We start from the raw sequence: 16,622 nt of genomic DNA, 5'->3' as shown, positions 1-16,622 counted from the left end.
CTACTACCAGTATGTATTGGTTCCCTGAGGCTGTGGGAGGTTCTAGTGGACCCACAATGTCCACATCAACCCTCCCAAAGGGGACCCCCACCACAGGAAGTGGAATGAGGGGGGCCTTTGGATGCCCACCTGTCTTGCCCGTTGCCTGACACAGGAGCTACAAAACTCCATTACTTTCTGGGACATATTGGGCCAGTAGAAATGGTTAATAAGTCTGACCGATGTCTTGGTCTATCCCAAATGCCCAGCTAGGGGAATGTCATGGGCTAATGTGAGGATGAACTCTCTAAATTCCTGAGGCACTACCACTCTCCTTCTGGCACCAGGTTTGGGATATCTTGCCTCAGTGAAAAGGAGTCCATCCTTCCAATAGACCCTATGGGAGCCACTGACATCTCCCTTTTCCTGTTCAGCAGCTTGCTGTCTCAGGCCTTCAAGAGTGGGGCAACTCTTTTGTCCCTGGTACAACTGTTCCCTTGTGGGTCCCCCTGGGCCCAAGAGCTCCACCTCATAATGTTCCAGGTCTATGGACTCAGTTCCCTGAGGGGATAGGGCATCTTCCTGGGAAGAGAGGTCCTGCTTCTTTTGCTGATCAGAGGCTGGTCCCCAGTCCTCTTACCTTTTCTCTTGGAAGGTTGGACCATTATTCCAGGCCCCAACACTTCTTTTTCACCCTGTGCTCTGCTCTGTGCTCTTGTTGTTTACACACATCAGTTCATGGATACCCAGCATGGCTGTATGAGTTTTGAGTCCTACCTCAGCCTATGCTGAGGACTCCAAATCATTCCCTAGCAGACACTCTACTGGGATTTCAGAAGAGGCCACCACCTGTTTCAGGCCAGTAACACCTCCCCATTCTAAAGTCACCATAGCCATGGGATGGACTTTAGTCACATTTTCAGCATTGGTAACTGGATAAGTTTGTCCAGCCAAATATTGTCCTGGGGAAACCAGTGTTTCTGTCACCATGGTGACAGTGGCACCTGTATCCCTCAGTGCTTCTACCTTTGTCCCATTAATCAAGAGCTGCTGCCTGTATTTTTGCATGTGAGGCGGCCAGGCAGCTATTGTAGCTATATCCACCTCACCCCCAGAGACTAGAGTAGCTTCAGTGTGAACCCTGATTTGCTCTTGGCACACTGTTGATCCCACCTGGAGAATGGCTATTCCAGTACTAGCTGGAGTAGTGCTAGTGGGATTCTTCTTGGGACAGGCCATGTCTCCAGTTTGGTGCCCATGCTGTTTACAGCTGTGACACCAGGCCTTTTTGGGATCAAAGTTCTTACACTTGTACCCATTTGTGGACTGTGAAGAGGCTCAGGCCCACCCTCCTCAGCAAGTTTTTGGGGCCCTTGAATAGACTCTTTAGTTTTGTCCTTGGATGTCTCACCACCCTTCCCTTGGGAGGCTTTGTGAACCTTTCTTTTGGTTACCCCTATGGAAGTTTTGGTCACCCTTGTCTTTACCCAGTGGTCTGCCTTCTTTCTCAATTCTTGGGGAGAAAGTGGACCTAGGTCCAGGGCTGTGCCAATTGTGGGAACAAAGGTACAGTTTTAGGGAAAGAACAATGGTTCTGGGGCCTGGTTAGCAGGGTCCCAGCATACTTTCAATCAAAGTTGGCCTTATCACTAGGCAAAAAGTGGGGGTTAGCAATGCCAACAGTGGCATTTTCCTACACCCCTACATAGAGCTTTCCCATAAAATCGACCCTGAGAGCTGATATGTGGTATTGGAGGGACACCTGGATGGGTATCCCATATTGCTGCTAGAGATTAATGCACCAAATGTGCAACTCTTGGACTTCCTGACTCAGATAACCCCAGTTATTCTGGGAAATCACCCAGAGTCTCAGGGTGGCGACTAAAGTTGTGTCCCCTACCTAGACCTAGATACATCCACTCCATTGGTGGGCAGAATCTCATGTGTAGGCTTACACAACGCTTCTGCCAGTGGATGGAGAGTGGGAGGGTACATGATATAGGGAGACCGTGTGGTGTTCTGTATGTAGGTGGTGATGCAGTGCACTTGTATCCATGTTATGATGAAGGCAGTTGACATGTGGAGTGGTTACTAAGATGGAATGTGTAGGTTTAGATGACTTGTGAATTGGTTTGGGACTTTGATGTGGATGGGGTCTTTCCTGCGGATCTATTTTTTGAAGAAGCTCATTACCTCCTGGTTCTGGTGTTCTTCATAGAAGTATTGACATTTTACAAACTGCCAAATCCAGAGGAAAAAGAGAACTCTTTCTATTCCCCAGTGCATGATGTCCACACTTGACTAGATATATTTATTGGTTGTGATGAAATGTGCTCCTCCTCCTTGAGGTCGGAATACCTAGGCCGTACTGTGTCAGATCATTGCCTGCTGAAACTAATTGTACAGTGGGGCAGTCTGCAGATCAAAGTCCTGGGGAATCGTACATGTGTGTTAGGGAACATGCCATATCACATTAACATAGCCACACACATTACAAAATAATCTAATGACAACAAGGGCTTTGCCACAACAAGGGCTGTGGATTGGTAAGCCTTCAATGTGGTCATGTGCAAGCACGGAATCTCTACAGTATGGTGGGTTAAACAGATGCTATGCAGGGAACTCTTGGAGGCTGAGGGAGCCCTACCTGAGACTAAAAATTTAGCCTCATCATAGCAGGACAGGGTGTGACAACTCCATTACCTGCAGCAGAAGCATGCATAACTGACGGCCCTAGACCAGAGGGAGCACCTGGCTCAACAAGATGGAGAGAGTGACCATGCCAGCAGATTGTTAGTGTGGCTGCTCAGTGGCAAAATATCCCACTGACATATGGAGGCAATTCAGAACGCAGATGGAACCGTTCTCAACTCTCAGACTGAAATTAATGCCATATTCAAAGGTTACTACTGCACCCTATACACAGCGAATATGGGCCCTACAGGAGACCCCTTTGCCATAAATTATTCTGCTCTAATGACTAGAGCCCATACAATTGGAGGATATAAAAAAGGGCCACAGCTCACATAGCTCAGAATAAAATCCGGGGTATGGTCTCTGCCATCTATAGTAGATGCACTGTAACACCACAAAGCCCATATATGGACGGAAGCCAGAATGTGTTGTGCTGAAGACATGTATGCAGAGGGTATTGTGCAAACCTTTCAGGCTTTTGCGAGACGAGCATGGGATTCCACGGATCAGTTATTAACAAATAACACCCTGCAACATGCTATGTCCACACAACTGGAACAAGGACGTTCCAAGCTGTCAGTCAGTCAAAATAAATTACTTTATTCGTCAATAATGCCATAAAAGTACACAAACATTTATATCAAAATACACAGTGCATTTACCAGCTGTAAACAACAACTTAAAATTAACACTAAAAATCTAAGATGATAAAACTTGTCAATAGTTCATAATCAATTAAAACATCCATAGATCAAATAAAACAGTCATGTTATTCTTCAACAGACTCTATAAGTTGCCAAGGTAAGGAATAAAGCTATCACCTGGCTGCGGTCTGTTATAAATAAGAAGTCAATATTTTTTCTTGTATATCGAGAACATCTAATAAGACCAATTACTGCACAGCAGATGTTCTCGTGGTCTGCACTAAATATTCTTATAGCTAATTTAACAGCTAAAAAAACATTTTTATTTAGGCCATAGCCTTTTTAAACATTTGTAAAACACCTAATCACATAAGAATCCATTGTACACAATTAAACACTAGATCATGAATATAATAAAACATATCCTATCTATATAAATACACCCTGCTATAGAAGGTAATTCTTCTTCCTCAATCTAATAATAAACCCACAGTATTATCTCTCAATGTTGTTTTCACGGTGATTAAAAAAGCGACCCAGGGCATATGTCACATCTAAAAATCTCATGTTCATTAAAAGGTCGATTGCTTGTCCTCTTCCTCTAATATCATATTTAAGAAAATAGGTTTTCAGTACTTTTTCTGTTGGGGTAAGAACCACAAACAATCAATCAGGATATGGACTGAATTAATTTTCCCATTAAGACCACATTGACAAATTTTCTGTTCATTTTGCAGAACTTCTTGGTTGCCTGACATAAAGACTACATTTATTCCACAGCGAAATCTTAATATGCTGTGACTCATCTTAATGTTTGGAATATTTTCCAAATAGGGGAAGATCCATCATTCTCCCAGGAATTTAACAAATGAGAAATGGATCTTTTATTACTCACATACAAGAGATCCTCAGCCCTAAAGGCCTGTTTTAATAGGCTTTTAAACTCTGTTTTACTCACACCCATCTCATCGATCCCCCTTGTTACCTGTATATTTAGTAACTTGACGCAGGCCATAATTCTTCCTCTAACCCCCTGTGCCCAGGTTAATTCACTTTGGAGTACCTCCTTTTTACATATCTGGGAGATTTTCGATATTTCTGTGCCATCAATTCTTATCCAGAATGTTAACATCCCTGCACAACCGGTTTGTGTCCACCCTAATAAACCTGTCTCTATTCTAACCGCTCGCGCCATGGTCAAAGTGGGGAGGCCAAGTAGCCTTTTCAGACACTTTCCTTCTTCTAAATCCCATCTCTTCTTATCCCCTATACCTATCACCTCTGCTCCGTAAATAAATTGCGGTTTTACCATAGCTTGATAGGCTCATAATACTGGTCGGAGAGAGGGGCCACCATATCGTTTATCAAATCTCCTTAGGCCTGCTATTGACACCAGTGCTTTATCCTGCGAGGAGGCGAGGTGGTCCTTCCAACCTAAACTCTGTGAAAACCATACCTCTAGATATTTATATTTGCTCACTCTCTCTATCATTGTATTATTAATTATCCAGTTCATACTCTTTCCTTGCTTCCCTATTTTGAGCACTTTAGTTTTTTCCATGTTAATTTTCATTTTTTTCCCTATGCAATAATCCCCAAATGTATTCAGTTTCCATTGCAATCCAATTCCTGTTCGATCAAAAATCACCAAATCGTCCACATACAAAAGACAACTAATATTTCTGCCATTCATTTTGGGACTGAAAGCATTTGGCAAACTTAAGACTTCAGGTAAGTCATCAAGAAACAGAGCAAACCAGGTAGGGCCCAGTACACATCCTTGCCTGAGGGAATTTCTTAATCTGATTTTCCTCAAAAGTAAGCCAGCACTATCCAGCTCCACTTGGGCCCAGTTGTCCTTGTGCAGTTCCTTAAGAATTAAAAGCAAAGCTTTCACTATCCCATATCCCTTTAATACCTCCCACAGCAGTACCCAATCAACCAAATCGAACGCCAAGCTAAAATCAACAAAACAACAATAAATTGCCCCCCCTATAGATTTCTTTGCAATGGCCCACAGGCTAACACAGTGGTCAATGGTCTAGTGGCTCTCCTTAAAACTACCTTGCTCCAGAGGTATGATAGATTTTGCATCCGTCCACTCCTTAATCATCTTCAATAATATATTGGAAAAAATCTTGACACCAATATCCAGCAAGTTAATTTTCCTATAGTTTCCCGGAAGAGAATAAACACCTTTCTTGTGAATTGATTTTATCACAACCCCCTTCCAACTCTCTGGAAATCTTCCCTTTGCCAGGATTTCCTGGAAGACAGAGTGAAACAGCCTGGCCCACTATGTAATATTTGTTTTATTACAAATGCTGGCACATAATCAGGGGCAGCTGCCCTAATGAGTATTATCTTTTCAATAGTTTCCTTATTTACTGACTTAGTAAAACCCATCTTTGTTTCCTTCTCAATATTAAAGATGATGCTACTCTGCTCTACAGAAACACCATGATTGTATGTATCTTCTAAACATTTTACCCACAGATCTTCTCCCACCTGTTCCAGGATCCGCTTTTGAGAAATACCTGTCCCACATTGTACTAATCTCCAAAATTTCCTAACATCATTAGATTCTATAGTTTTTAACATCACATCCCAACATTTTGCTTTTGATTCCCTTTTCTTTCATGCTACGAAAATTCAAAGTTCCCTTTTTAAACGATAAAGCTGTCGGCCCCCATTTCTGTTTCTTACACGCCTTTGATACCATTCGAATTTCCAAATATTACATTTTAATATCCTACATTCTTTATCGAGCCAGTTATTTGTTTCATGCTTCCTAGCTTTATTTTTAGAGTGACTGATATTAAAATTCCTGACTTCGGGAATAAGGCACGCAACCACCTTATTTATTACCTTCTCATACTCGACTAAAGGATCTAAGGGATTCTCCCCATTATCTATAGCACTATAATTGCACTGCAATTCCTTCAATAAATGTAGGTGTTTTTCCGGGAGCCTTATTCGTAACCATGTTAAGCAATCAGTATTCAACATTAGGTCCCTCCTCTGTCTTAGGGCAATATCCATTTGGATAATAGTTCTTAACAGATAATGATCACTCCCCTCCACCCACAAAACCATCAAAGTTCATCATCAGCGCAAAGGCCCACATCGATACAAACACATAATCGTTTGGGCACATTTGATTGCCTTGTTTAAACGTTTTTCTACCTGGGATATCTGTGGGCACATGGCCATTTAAATTCACTAATCCATTTGAAAAAAGGAAATCTCCTTCCCAGTTGCCACATTTTGTGGCATACAAATAGGTTGCATATTAAAAGCAGCGAGACACTCCCTGTACTTTTCATCCACCAACTCAGAAAGCAGTTTATGATTAAAATCTCCCATCAAAATAGTCATGGTTTGAGGGTATAATTCACCTATGGCAATAACATCATTTTTAAACAATTCAATCTGCCCGTTATAATTAGTGCTACCATACACATTTATATGTACATTTAAAATTATAGTATATTTCTTTCTCCTACCTACATCCAGCTGTTGTAAGCCATAGGCCATTATCCAGTTACACCGTGTTTTAATCTGCAATACCCGGGAGGCAATTTGGGTTAAGACCAAGGATAACAATCCCCCAGAGGGCTGTCCTACATTATTTTCTGTGAATACTTGATAAATCCCCATAAAACCATGTAACAGTGGGAATTCTCTGCACCGCCAAGTCTCCTGAAAACATAGAATAGAATACTGCCTTAAAATTCCATCAACCACTTGTGGTTTCCTTGCACTACTTAGCCTGTATATATTCCAGGAGAGCAAACTGATGTTGTGCAGATAGGTCTGCTCCTAATCCACCTCACTTAAATCATGGGCCGCCTCCACCCCCCTCCTCAAACAGTTGTACCTGTTAGGGTGGGAAGGGATCCTCCCCAAGCTGACAACAGCCCAACCCCTGCAGGCAATATTGACAAACAGTGACTCCAAGAAAGCTATAACCATGTTGTATACGGCTCTCCATCTGCAGTGTGTGTCAGAGCTGGCAATCAGGGTGAGTAGCAGCATTATACGTGGGAGTAACTGGCAAACAATGGGTGAGAGCAAAGCAATAGGTGAAGGAAATCTCAATGAACCCCTGGTTCCAATACACACAATGTCACATGATTGATGCTGGCTTCATGCACATAGCCTGTGATTGTGTACTGTTACAACAGGCTTGACTGGAGGTGATGGATACTGCACCCAAAATGGTAGACTGTGCAACTCCACTCATGCCAGAGTTTTGCCTGTTAGATGTACTCTCAAGCAATAAAGGGGACAACCTCATAAGTAGATTCATTAACTTCATTAATACTTTTCAAATGACATATTGCATTTGAAGGTCCCTGCGGCAACTACTGTGAAGCGCTGGTTGGGGGAGCTTTTGAAATGGGCTAGGGTCAAACTAGAGGTCATCATGCAGGCCCAACTACAAGGTGGGAGGGGCCTAGTAATCACTGAGTGGGAAGTCTTTGTTATGAATCTAAGGGCCATATGTACTAAAGCATTTTCCCATAGACACAGAATGGGTAAAACCCTTTGATACATCTGGCCCTAAAAGTCAAGAGTGACCAGAGTCCACCCTAAGGCAAGGACAAATGGGATATACTCTAGGATTTGCAAACTGTATTGAATTAATCGTATTTCTCTGTAACCTGCATGACATTCACACGGTACAGAAAGGGGGGGGGGGTCACATTGACGAGGTAATCCAGTGCTCATTGTATCTTGATTTTAAATGCTGTCACCCTGCTGATTATGTCTAGGATGATAATAATGGTGCATAAAGTCCCCCAACTCCAACGTGATTGTTTGTTCAAAGGAATTCATCCAGCCTTGTTGTTTAAATGCCAATAAAGAGGTTTAAAAACATAACGCATGTCTCAGGCCTGCCATTGCAGCCTGTGTGCAGCTATAAAAATGGCCAATTTGCATTGGCACAATAAACATTTTACCAGGCCTAAATCTTCCTTTTTAATACACATAAGTGTTCCCTAGGGTAGGCCCTAAACAGCACATTGGGCAGGGTGTGTTGGACATGTATTTTTAAGCTTTACACGTCCTGATAGTGAAAAACTCATAAATTCATTTTTCACTACTGCAAGGGCTACCTCTCCCATAGGATAACATTGGGTTACCTTGTTACATTGAATAAGTGACATCTTGTGAACAGGTATGAATGTCATGTTTAGTTTACACTCAAAAGAATTGTAATTTAAATCCCTCTTTAATGATAAAGTTTGATTTTAAGTCACATTCTGAAAATGCCACTTTTAGAAAGTAGGCATTTTCTTTTCTTAACCATTTGGTACCTGAAGCATTGTTTCCTGAGTCACATGGCTGGGGTTAGTTGGCTATTTGCCTTTGTGTATTCCTCTCAGACAGTGACACAAAGGGGGCCTTGGTGGTGTCAGGATGAGCCTCCCTGTCAGGACAGGATGGGCAGTGCTCTTAACTGCCCCAATTGCATTTCATAGGGGCTGCCACAGCCCACTCACAAAGAACTTGACACAACTTGACACGGGTTATTGTCACATCAGAGTCCTTGTTGCCAGGACAGGGGAAAGAAGAAAAATCAACACCCAGATGTGGGGTAAAGCCTAGACGATTCTCCATCTTTAAAGTTGGCATTAGGAATAAATACTGGACCCTTAGACCAGCTCATCAGCACACTTCTGGACCTTGGGATTTACAGAAGAAGGACTGCCCTGCTGCTTGAGGTCTTTCCGGTTTTCTGGGAAGACTAGACCTGCTCCCTTCATCTCAGGCTACTTGAGTGACTCCATGGGACAGCTGAGTTCCCTCTTGTTCTGAGCAACAAGCTCCAGAAGCCTTCCTGCAACTTCCCAGCTGACCTGTGCAACTGGAACTGGCTTGATCTGCAAATTGACCTGCCTGAGCGCTGGTGGCCTCTGAAAGAGTGAGCCCCTGATCGCCAAGAGGCATCTCACCAGGTCCTGGGTCCTTGGCTGGCATCAGGGTGTACTCCTCTGAAGAGAAGGGAGAAACCTGGAGTTTTGCACTTTTCGCAAACGTGAATGGGCCGGTTTGCACTGAGATCTCTCCGCCTGCAACAACCACCAAAGCGATGCTCCGGAGAACCTGACTCTTTGCTCTGCAGTGACCACCAGCAACCACCATCAAAGCAAGATCTGCACTTCGTGCTACAGCATTGACAGCCTTCGGTGACCACGTAAGTGAATCTCCAGCAACAATGGTCGGCGATGCCAGACAAGATCTTGGTGCTACAGCGATGACCGTCTGTGACACATGGCCTGGTTTTCGTGCTACAGCGATGACCATCCACGATGCTCTCCCTGCATCTCACAGCTTCCTCCTCTGTGAACTGGACTCTTTGTGTCAGGTTTTAATAAGGTAACTAAACCTAGTTCCTGTACCTGTATCTGTCCTGCGCTCCATCATAGTCGGTCTGAACTTGTTACTTTCCCTTGATCTAGCAAGACCAGATAACCGCAAGTGGTGTTTTGCGCTTTTGGGCGCTATACTCACCTAAATCTTTGAAAATGCATACCTCCGATTCTACTTGTTGGATTTTTGGTGTTTTCATCTCATTGTATGTATTAAAATGTATACTGTTTTTCCAAATTGGTGTAGGATTCTCATGGGGTTGTGTTATCCCTTTATTAGTGTTTGTATGGTGCATAAAAGCTTTACACATTGCCACTTTGTGTCTAAGTTAAGCCTCACTGGTTTTGTGCAAAACTACCAGAGGATAAGCATTTGTTAATTTAGTGACTTTTGTGGGTCACCCTAACAAGGATTGTGGTTGTTGCTTGAGGAGGGTTTTCACCCCCCTCAATCAAAACCCCAATTTCTCACATAAGAGTCTACTTATTATTTTGGTCCTTTACAAATTCTCTGCCGGAAACTTTCCAGAGCAAAATATAAACACAACTTTTGTCTCATAAATCACTGAAATGCGAAAACACAAAAAAAAATGTTTCATAAAGACAATACAGGGTCATTGGGAGCAGGGGAATCCCCACAGACCATGGCTGAATGTCACACCTTCGGTTTGTGCCCAAAGGCCATGCTCACCAGATACTTTGGATAGTGAGACAGAGCCCATAAAAGGACCAAACGCTACATTCAGCACCCACGACCCTCTAGGCAGCCTTGAGTCACAGGCTCTGTCTGCGGCACTTAGTGTGACGAGGGGGGCTACCAAAGGCCATATTCTGCAACCAGAGCATCGAGTCATGCAAACAGGCTGATTGCAGGACATGACAAAGGACATAATCGTGTGGGCCTAAATGCATGGTTTAAGTGCGTAGCATGGCTAAATGCAGCAGACGGCAGCCAGTGCCCTGTTGGCTCTGAGTGGCATTGGGCACAGGACCATAGGACATGATAATGATCACTACAATGTGATTAAGGGAATTTATGACTATTTCTTTAGAGGAAAAATAACTTCAGAAAAAAATCGATACTTCCTTAAAAACATCAGCTGGAAGAACATAATAGTTTTGATCCGAACCCTAAAAACTAATCAAAGTTTCGGTGCATTGAAAACCCTCAGACATTATTCAACTGATGACATTACAAATTACGTAATCCATGACAGAACAGATTACATCATATGTTACATCCCCAATGACATTAACTTTGAAATTGGCGCAACTCATGTGAAATGTCTTTAATTGTTTGTGGTTTTAAAACCTTTACAAATGAAAAACAAGATCAATAAAATAGATTACTTATATCCGTGTTAAAACGTAATCAATCAGCAATTTCCTCTATGTTAAGATTGTCCGAAATCTATTAAATGTGCAACTCTCAAATTATTATAATAAAAAAGCTATAGGATTTAAAAGTCTGTAATTCTGCCCCTGAGGTATGTACCACTATCAATCTTTGGGTGGGATAAGCTCACCTCACCTCATGTGGCACCTGCTTTTTTCCAAAACAGGGTCTTGCAAACAGTCTGCCCACTCTGGGAATGAAAAACTACCTGTAGTAACTGTATTCTGTCCTGATAACCAAACACGCTGCAGAGGGCTGTGAATTTCCCGTGAGTCAGAATTCTGGAAATGCCGATGCGAGGAAATGCTCCCTTGGCAAATCAGGATCCTTTCAAATTCAGAACAGTCCTCGAATGGTTTGACTCTGCGGACAATCCAATGTCCAAATGTGCAAAGATTAAACTCACAAAGCCCATCCATTGCCTTTTGTATATGTGAATATCTTAAATATTAATATCTTTGTTTCAAGTTTAGTGTAATTCCATTGAGCGGTTGTTGCTGCAGCACAAAAAAGGAATCCCTATTAAATTGAGAAATGCTGCTTTTAAATTGCTCCAATACCTTTTTCCTGCCTTGACTAACTTTTGCAAACTTTGAAACGAGAAACGTTGGATGAACTCCTCACACAACTGTCAAATTTCATGCAGATTTGTCAAACAATCATAGAATTATTAGCCATCTTAAATTCCAGCTTCCATGGGCTAATCATCCCAGCAACATCACCGACTCTATAACCATTGTCATCACTACATGAGTAATGAGTATAAGTGTTTATGTACACACAAATAGGGCTGGAGAGGAGAATGCAGTTGAAACAACGCCGTAGTAAGAGAAATAGGAGCGGAAATAGAGTCTAATATATCTATAAATAACATATGTATATATATTTTGGTCCTAGCTAAACATACGTTCCCACTGCATTGCAGGAATGCTACACTATTACACTGCCAGCTCCATTTCAATCGCTGCCCAAAACTGGACTTTATAGAGACTTGCTGGCCCCTTCCAGTAGTTTTAAAGCCCTGTAAATACTAAGAGTATACGATCGGCAAGTGATCCATACTTTTGTTGTCAAGCCCAGCAGGTCAAGAAACGGAGAGTCTCTGCTAAAATTAGAACCAACTTCTCTCCGGTTACACACACATTTGCAGCTGGTGCATCAACCCTCTGAACTTGCGTACTGGGATCATGCCAAAAGCAGAACTCGGAAGACGTAAAGCTGAGCTCTACACAAAATAAAGGAATGATCGCTAATTGTATATAAAAGCGGAATAGTGCTGAAAGCAGGTAACATTAAGGATGCCTTTATGTGCCACCCTGGGATAGAGGAACTGAGGGGCTTATTTAAAGTATGGTGGGAAGGCTCTCAGTCAGTGGAGGCCCAGCCCCTGACCTCCAAGCACAGTGGAGGACCACCCACCATACTTCGAGATCTCTGCCGTATATCTGCTTTGGCCGACGTTGTAGCAGTACTTTAATCAAAACTGAGATGCCAGCCCACTGCCATATCTTGATAGCTAGCTGGTATTATTTTTAATTTTGCAGAACAAACAACAAGTGAGGTTTATTCTGCAAAATAATAAATGGCTCTTGTTCACAAGGAGTGCTCTTCCTCTGCGTAGAGGTCATTGATGACATTTCCTGCCCGGGTCAGCCGTGCCCCACATGGTGAAACAGGCGGGGATTCTGTGCGTCTCGAGGCACACCTGAAAAGGCAGGCCTTCCATTGCATTAAAAGTGTGGCTCTGTGTCTGATGGCAGCGTCCAGCCCTCGGGCAGAGGATCCACCTGCAGTCAATCATCAGTTCACCCAACTCTAAATGGGCTCGGAAACCCTGGGTTTGTCACGGTGGGAAACTTGTCAATTGACAACAAGGTTCCTGTTACACCAATCGCTAAATACCTCCTAAATATCTCCCTGGATATTGTACAGTGGTTATAAAGTGATTTCCTTTTTTTAAAGAACATGATGGCAGGTGAGAGCATGACATGAGGTGGATTGGAGTTCCTGAGCTTGTAACTTGAGAAGAACACTTGAGAAGAACATATTAAGTGTAGAGTTCAAAGGTCACTGCAAATCTATGATGAGAGGTCCATTTCAAATCAATTACTTGCTAGTAAGACGTACTTGAAAATGATGTGTTGTAATAAAAGCTGTAAGATCTACTGGGGCGCTGCCGCACACATTTGAAGCCCAAAACATACATACATCACTGAGGGTCTTCTGCGCCTGGGCCACTCGCACCATCTCAGGGTCTGGAACCGCCGGTGAGTACCAACATTTCTCCTCTTCATAAGCAGCCTGGTACGCATTCTGAAAATTATACATACAGTATGGTATTTACTTCACAACCAATATGACTTTTGTTAAAATCTAATAAAAATCATTTAACTGAAAATGTCATGGTGCATTTCTGAAACAGTATTCCTTCAAGTTTTAAATAAGAGCGCAGTCCAGTGCTTAATTTGTAAATACAAAGGTGCCGGTGCCCAAAGCCCTCCTCTTGAACTCGCGGCTGCTGTAATTAAATGTGGGAACCAAACACTGAGGCGGTGTAATGCTTAAGCCATCTCGGGCCTCTTCAATCCATTTAAAGTCACTCGCTGCCCCTTCAGCTCACTGTTGCACCTTTTTACTTTCTCCCTTTGTGACGCTTTTTCATTTTTCCCTTCATCCGTCTTTCCTATATGTGTGTTTTGCTCCAGCAAATGCTTGAGGCATAAGAATAAGACCCGGCCCTCAAAAATAAGTGCCGGTGCTCAGCACCGGATACAACAAGCACAAATTAAGCACTGGCGCAGTCACAACAAAACACACAGCATATCACGAAAACATGACGTGTCTTGCAGCCCTTGCTCCTAATGCACACAGAATAAGTACCACACAGAGGATAGATATAAGGATGGGCACTGAGAGGTCAATATACAATCTTTTACCAGATGCAAGTGAGACTGACGCATGGGAGTGTGGTATTAGATGCATGCGAAAACGTCAAGCAATACAGGTACATATTACACACACATGCATGCAAAAATGGGCACGCCCAGGGAAGTGTCAGAGGAGTGGCCAAGAGCATGAACACGCAATGTAATGCATTTTTGTGTGTTTTCAAAGGTTTGGAGAGCCATTTTATGCAAGAAACTGAGCACCTACTTCACAACCCAAATGTAAGATAAACAGAAAGTTCACTGAATTTCTTCAGTCAAAGAATGTTTGAAAAGATGTCTGTGGGAATTGGTGTTATTTAAAGTAAAATTAATAATTTATGAGAAAGGGAATGTACAGTGGAAATATTCTTGGAATCGGTGCATTTCTTAAGGGATCAACCTTAAGCTAGTAAAATAACCATAAGTCACTAAAGTATGCGAATAGCAAAGCCCAGTAGACCTGTAAACTGGACTTATATGTATGAGAATTACGAGGTCGTAAATCACACACTGTGGAGTGTGCTCTGGGCCCTCCGTGTGCCACACCGTGTTTCTGGGTCTGTGACTGCCACCGTGCCTGTGTTTCTGATGAACAATTGTCTTCACTGTGGGATTGTGGAAATCTAGCTACAAATGCCTTGCAGTGGCACAGTGCAAAGTGAGAAATTATGTGAACTGCTGCAATATTGACGGAACTAAGCAAGTAACTCCATTCTTTTAGCCTTGTGGAAACTTAGCAAGGACGTGCTAGCACAACTTTTTGTAAAGTGACCCGAACGGTTCATTGCAGCAGTATTGTGGAATCTGAAGAGACATTTAAATTACAGTAGCGTGGTGCAAAATTAGCTCAATTTGTATCGATTTGATACAATTTTGTGGAAACTAGCCCAAAAAGGGTGCACTACTGAAGTTCGATGGAAACATAGCTAACAGGCTGTGGAAACTGAAGAAAAAATGTCCATGCTGCACCTGTGTGAAAAGTGCTTGTTTCTGCAGCACAGCGAGAACCATGCAACATATTAATTACAAGCACACTGGAAGTTAGCTCAAATGGTGCATTACCGTATTATTGTAGCAAGTTAGTTACTACATGTATGAGGTCGTCCCTCTGGGGTCTGGATACAATATTTCAATCACTGAGTCATTACAGAAACTAAGCAGATATATTCATGACTAAAATATTGTGAAAAATGAGCAAAATTGTGCGTCACTGAGCCGTTCTAAAGACTCGACCAGGTGCCATATAACTGCGTCATTGCGTAAAGTGAGTGGATATGTGCATTGATAACGCTTTGTAGTTATTGAGCAAACGCGTGCATTACTATGAAATATGTGCATTAGTGTCTCATTGATTAAATTAGGCAAGAAATCCATCATAGGGGCCATATGCGGACTGAGTAATGATGTGTTGAAACAGGGATGTGATGGGTAGAAAACGTCTCACGTATTTACCTGTTTTAGCAGCTGTAAGCCGCCTCACCCATGTTTTGTTACTCATGCTAACACGACCACAGGATGCGCCTGTCTCTGAAGTTGAGGTGTGTTGCATGTTGGCACTCACGTCAAGCTGTGAATCACCTTGCTCAGACAAAAACGATTTACCTATTTGTAGGTCATTTCTTCAGTTCTCACGAGATCAACTACGAACCCACATGTATTCTTTGTGAGAGTTGCACTATGTGATAGCTACTAGAAAACCATGAGTACTAGAGAATTAATCTGAGCCGTGCCAATGTTCAGAGAGCTTGGGGCCATATGTACAAACACTTTTTCCAATAGACACAGAATGGGTAAAAACCTTTGCTACATCTGGCCCTTGACTCCACCAGTCATTTTCTGGGTATCCCTATGGCGGCTGATACAAAAATTATCAGGTAACTAGTTTTTTCTTCAGTCAATAAAAATGTCAGACTGAAACAAACATGAGGTTTTCTTTGATAGATATTTTAGCATGTAGCTTGGGTCTGTAATAAACACTCAATTGATAGGTAAATGCTGTGCCGACATCTGGGTCTTCTATGTGGTGCTGACCATACAAGACACCTGCTTCCACCTGGACTACTGTGTATATGTGAGCAGTGGCCTGGCTCAGGGTTATTATGTGCTGATATCAACACTGAGAGGCATTGGCCTCTGAACACTATCATATTCATACTTTACACCAAATAGAGTTTTAAATGACCAACATCCCACATATATTCATAAAATGTAATTGTAGTGGTCTATGCTAATCTTTTTAAATAATAGGTAGCTTTGGACAATTTTAAAATGCATCATTTGCCTCAAGTCATTTCATTACATATTGGGTATATTTGCCTTTCTTCATCTATAGTGTGTTTATATCATATCTAGTTTTTTCCCACTGCTATTGGCCCAGTATTTTTATAACACGCCATTCTACACATATATCATTATAAATTACTTGTAGGAGGATCCTCGTTCTCAAGTAAAACTGTCTTTTAATTCTGCCTAGTGACTATCAGTACCACTGCTTCAGAATACGTTAAAATGTGCAAAGTGCCACGTTGCCTAAAATGCCCTTGATCCACTTGCATGCCTCTTAGGTAGTACAGCCCCCAACAAAATATGTGCCCTAAGGTCG

The 16,622-nt window shown here is 42.4% G+C and overlaps 1 protein-coding gene across 2 annotated transcripts in view; it reads right to left on the bottom strand.

The window, feature by feature from the left end:
- NRAP (nebulin related anchoring protein) overlaps window positions 1-16,622 on the bottom strand; it is a 337,786-nt gene that overhangs the window by 295,004 nt on the left and 26,160 nt on the right. For both annotated transcript variants that reach the window (XM_069239330.1, XM_069239331.1), the window contains exon 5: window positions 13,302-13,406. In XM_069239330.1, the coding sequence (XP_069095431.1) occupies window positions 13,302-13,406 (105 nt within the window). The remainder of the gene's footprint in view (window positions 1-13,301; window positions 13,407-16,622) is intronic.

This window comes from Pleurodeles waltl, chromosome 6 (genome assembly GCF_031143425.1).
Source record: "Pleurodeles waltl isolate 20211129_DDA chromosome 6, aPleWal1.hap1.20221129, whole genome shotgun sequence".
Lineage (NCBI taxonomy): Eukaryota > Metazoa > Chordata > Amphibia > Caudata > Salamandridae > Pleurodeles > Pleurodeles waltl.
Note: the sequence above shows the minus strand (reverse complement) of the source record. Positions and strands in the feature narration are given on the sequence as shown.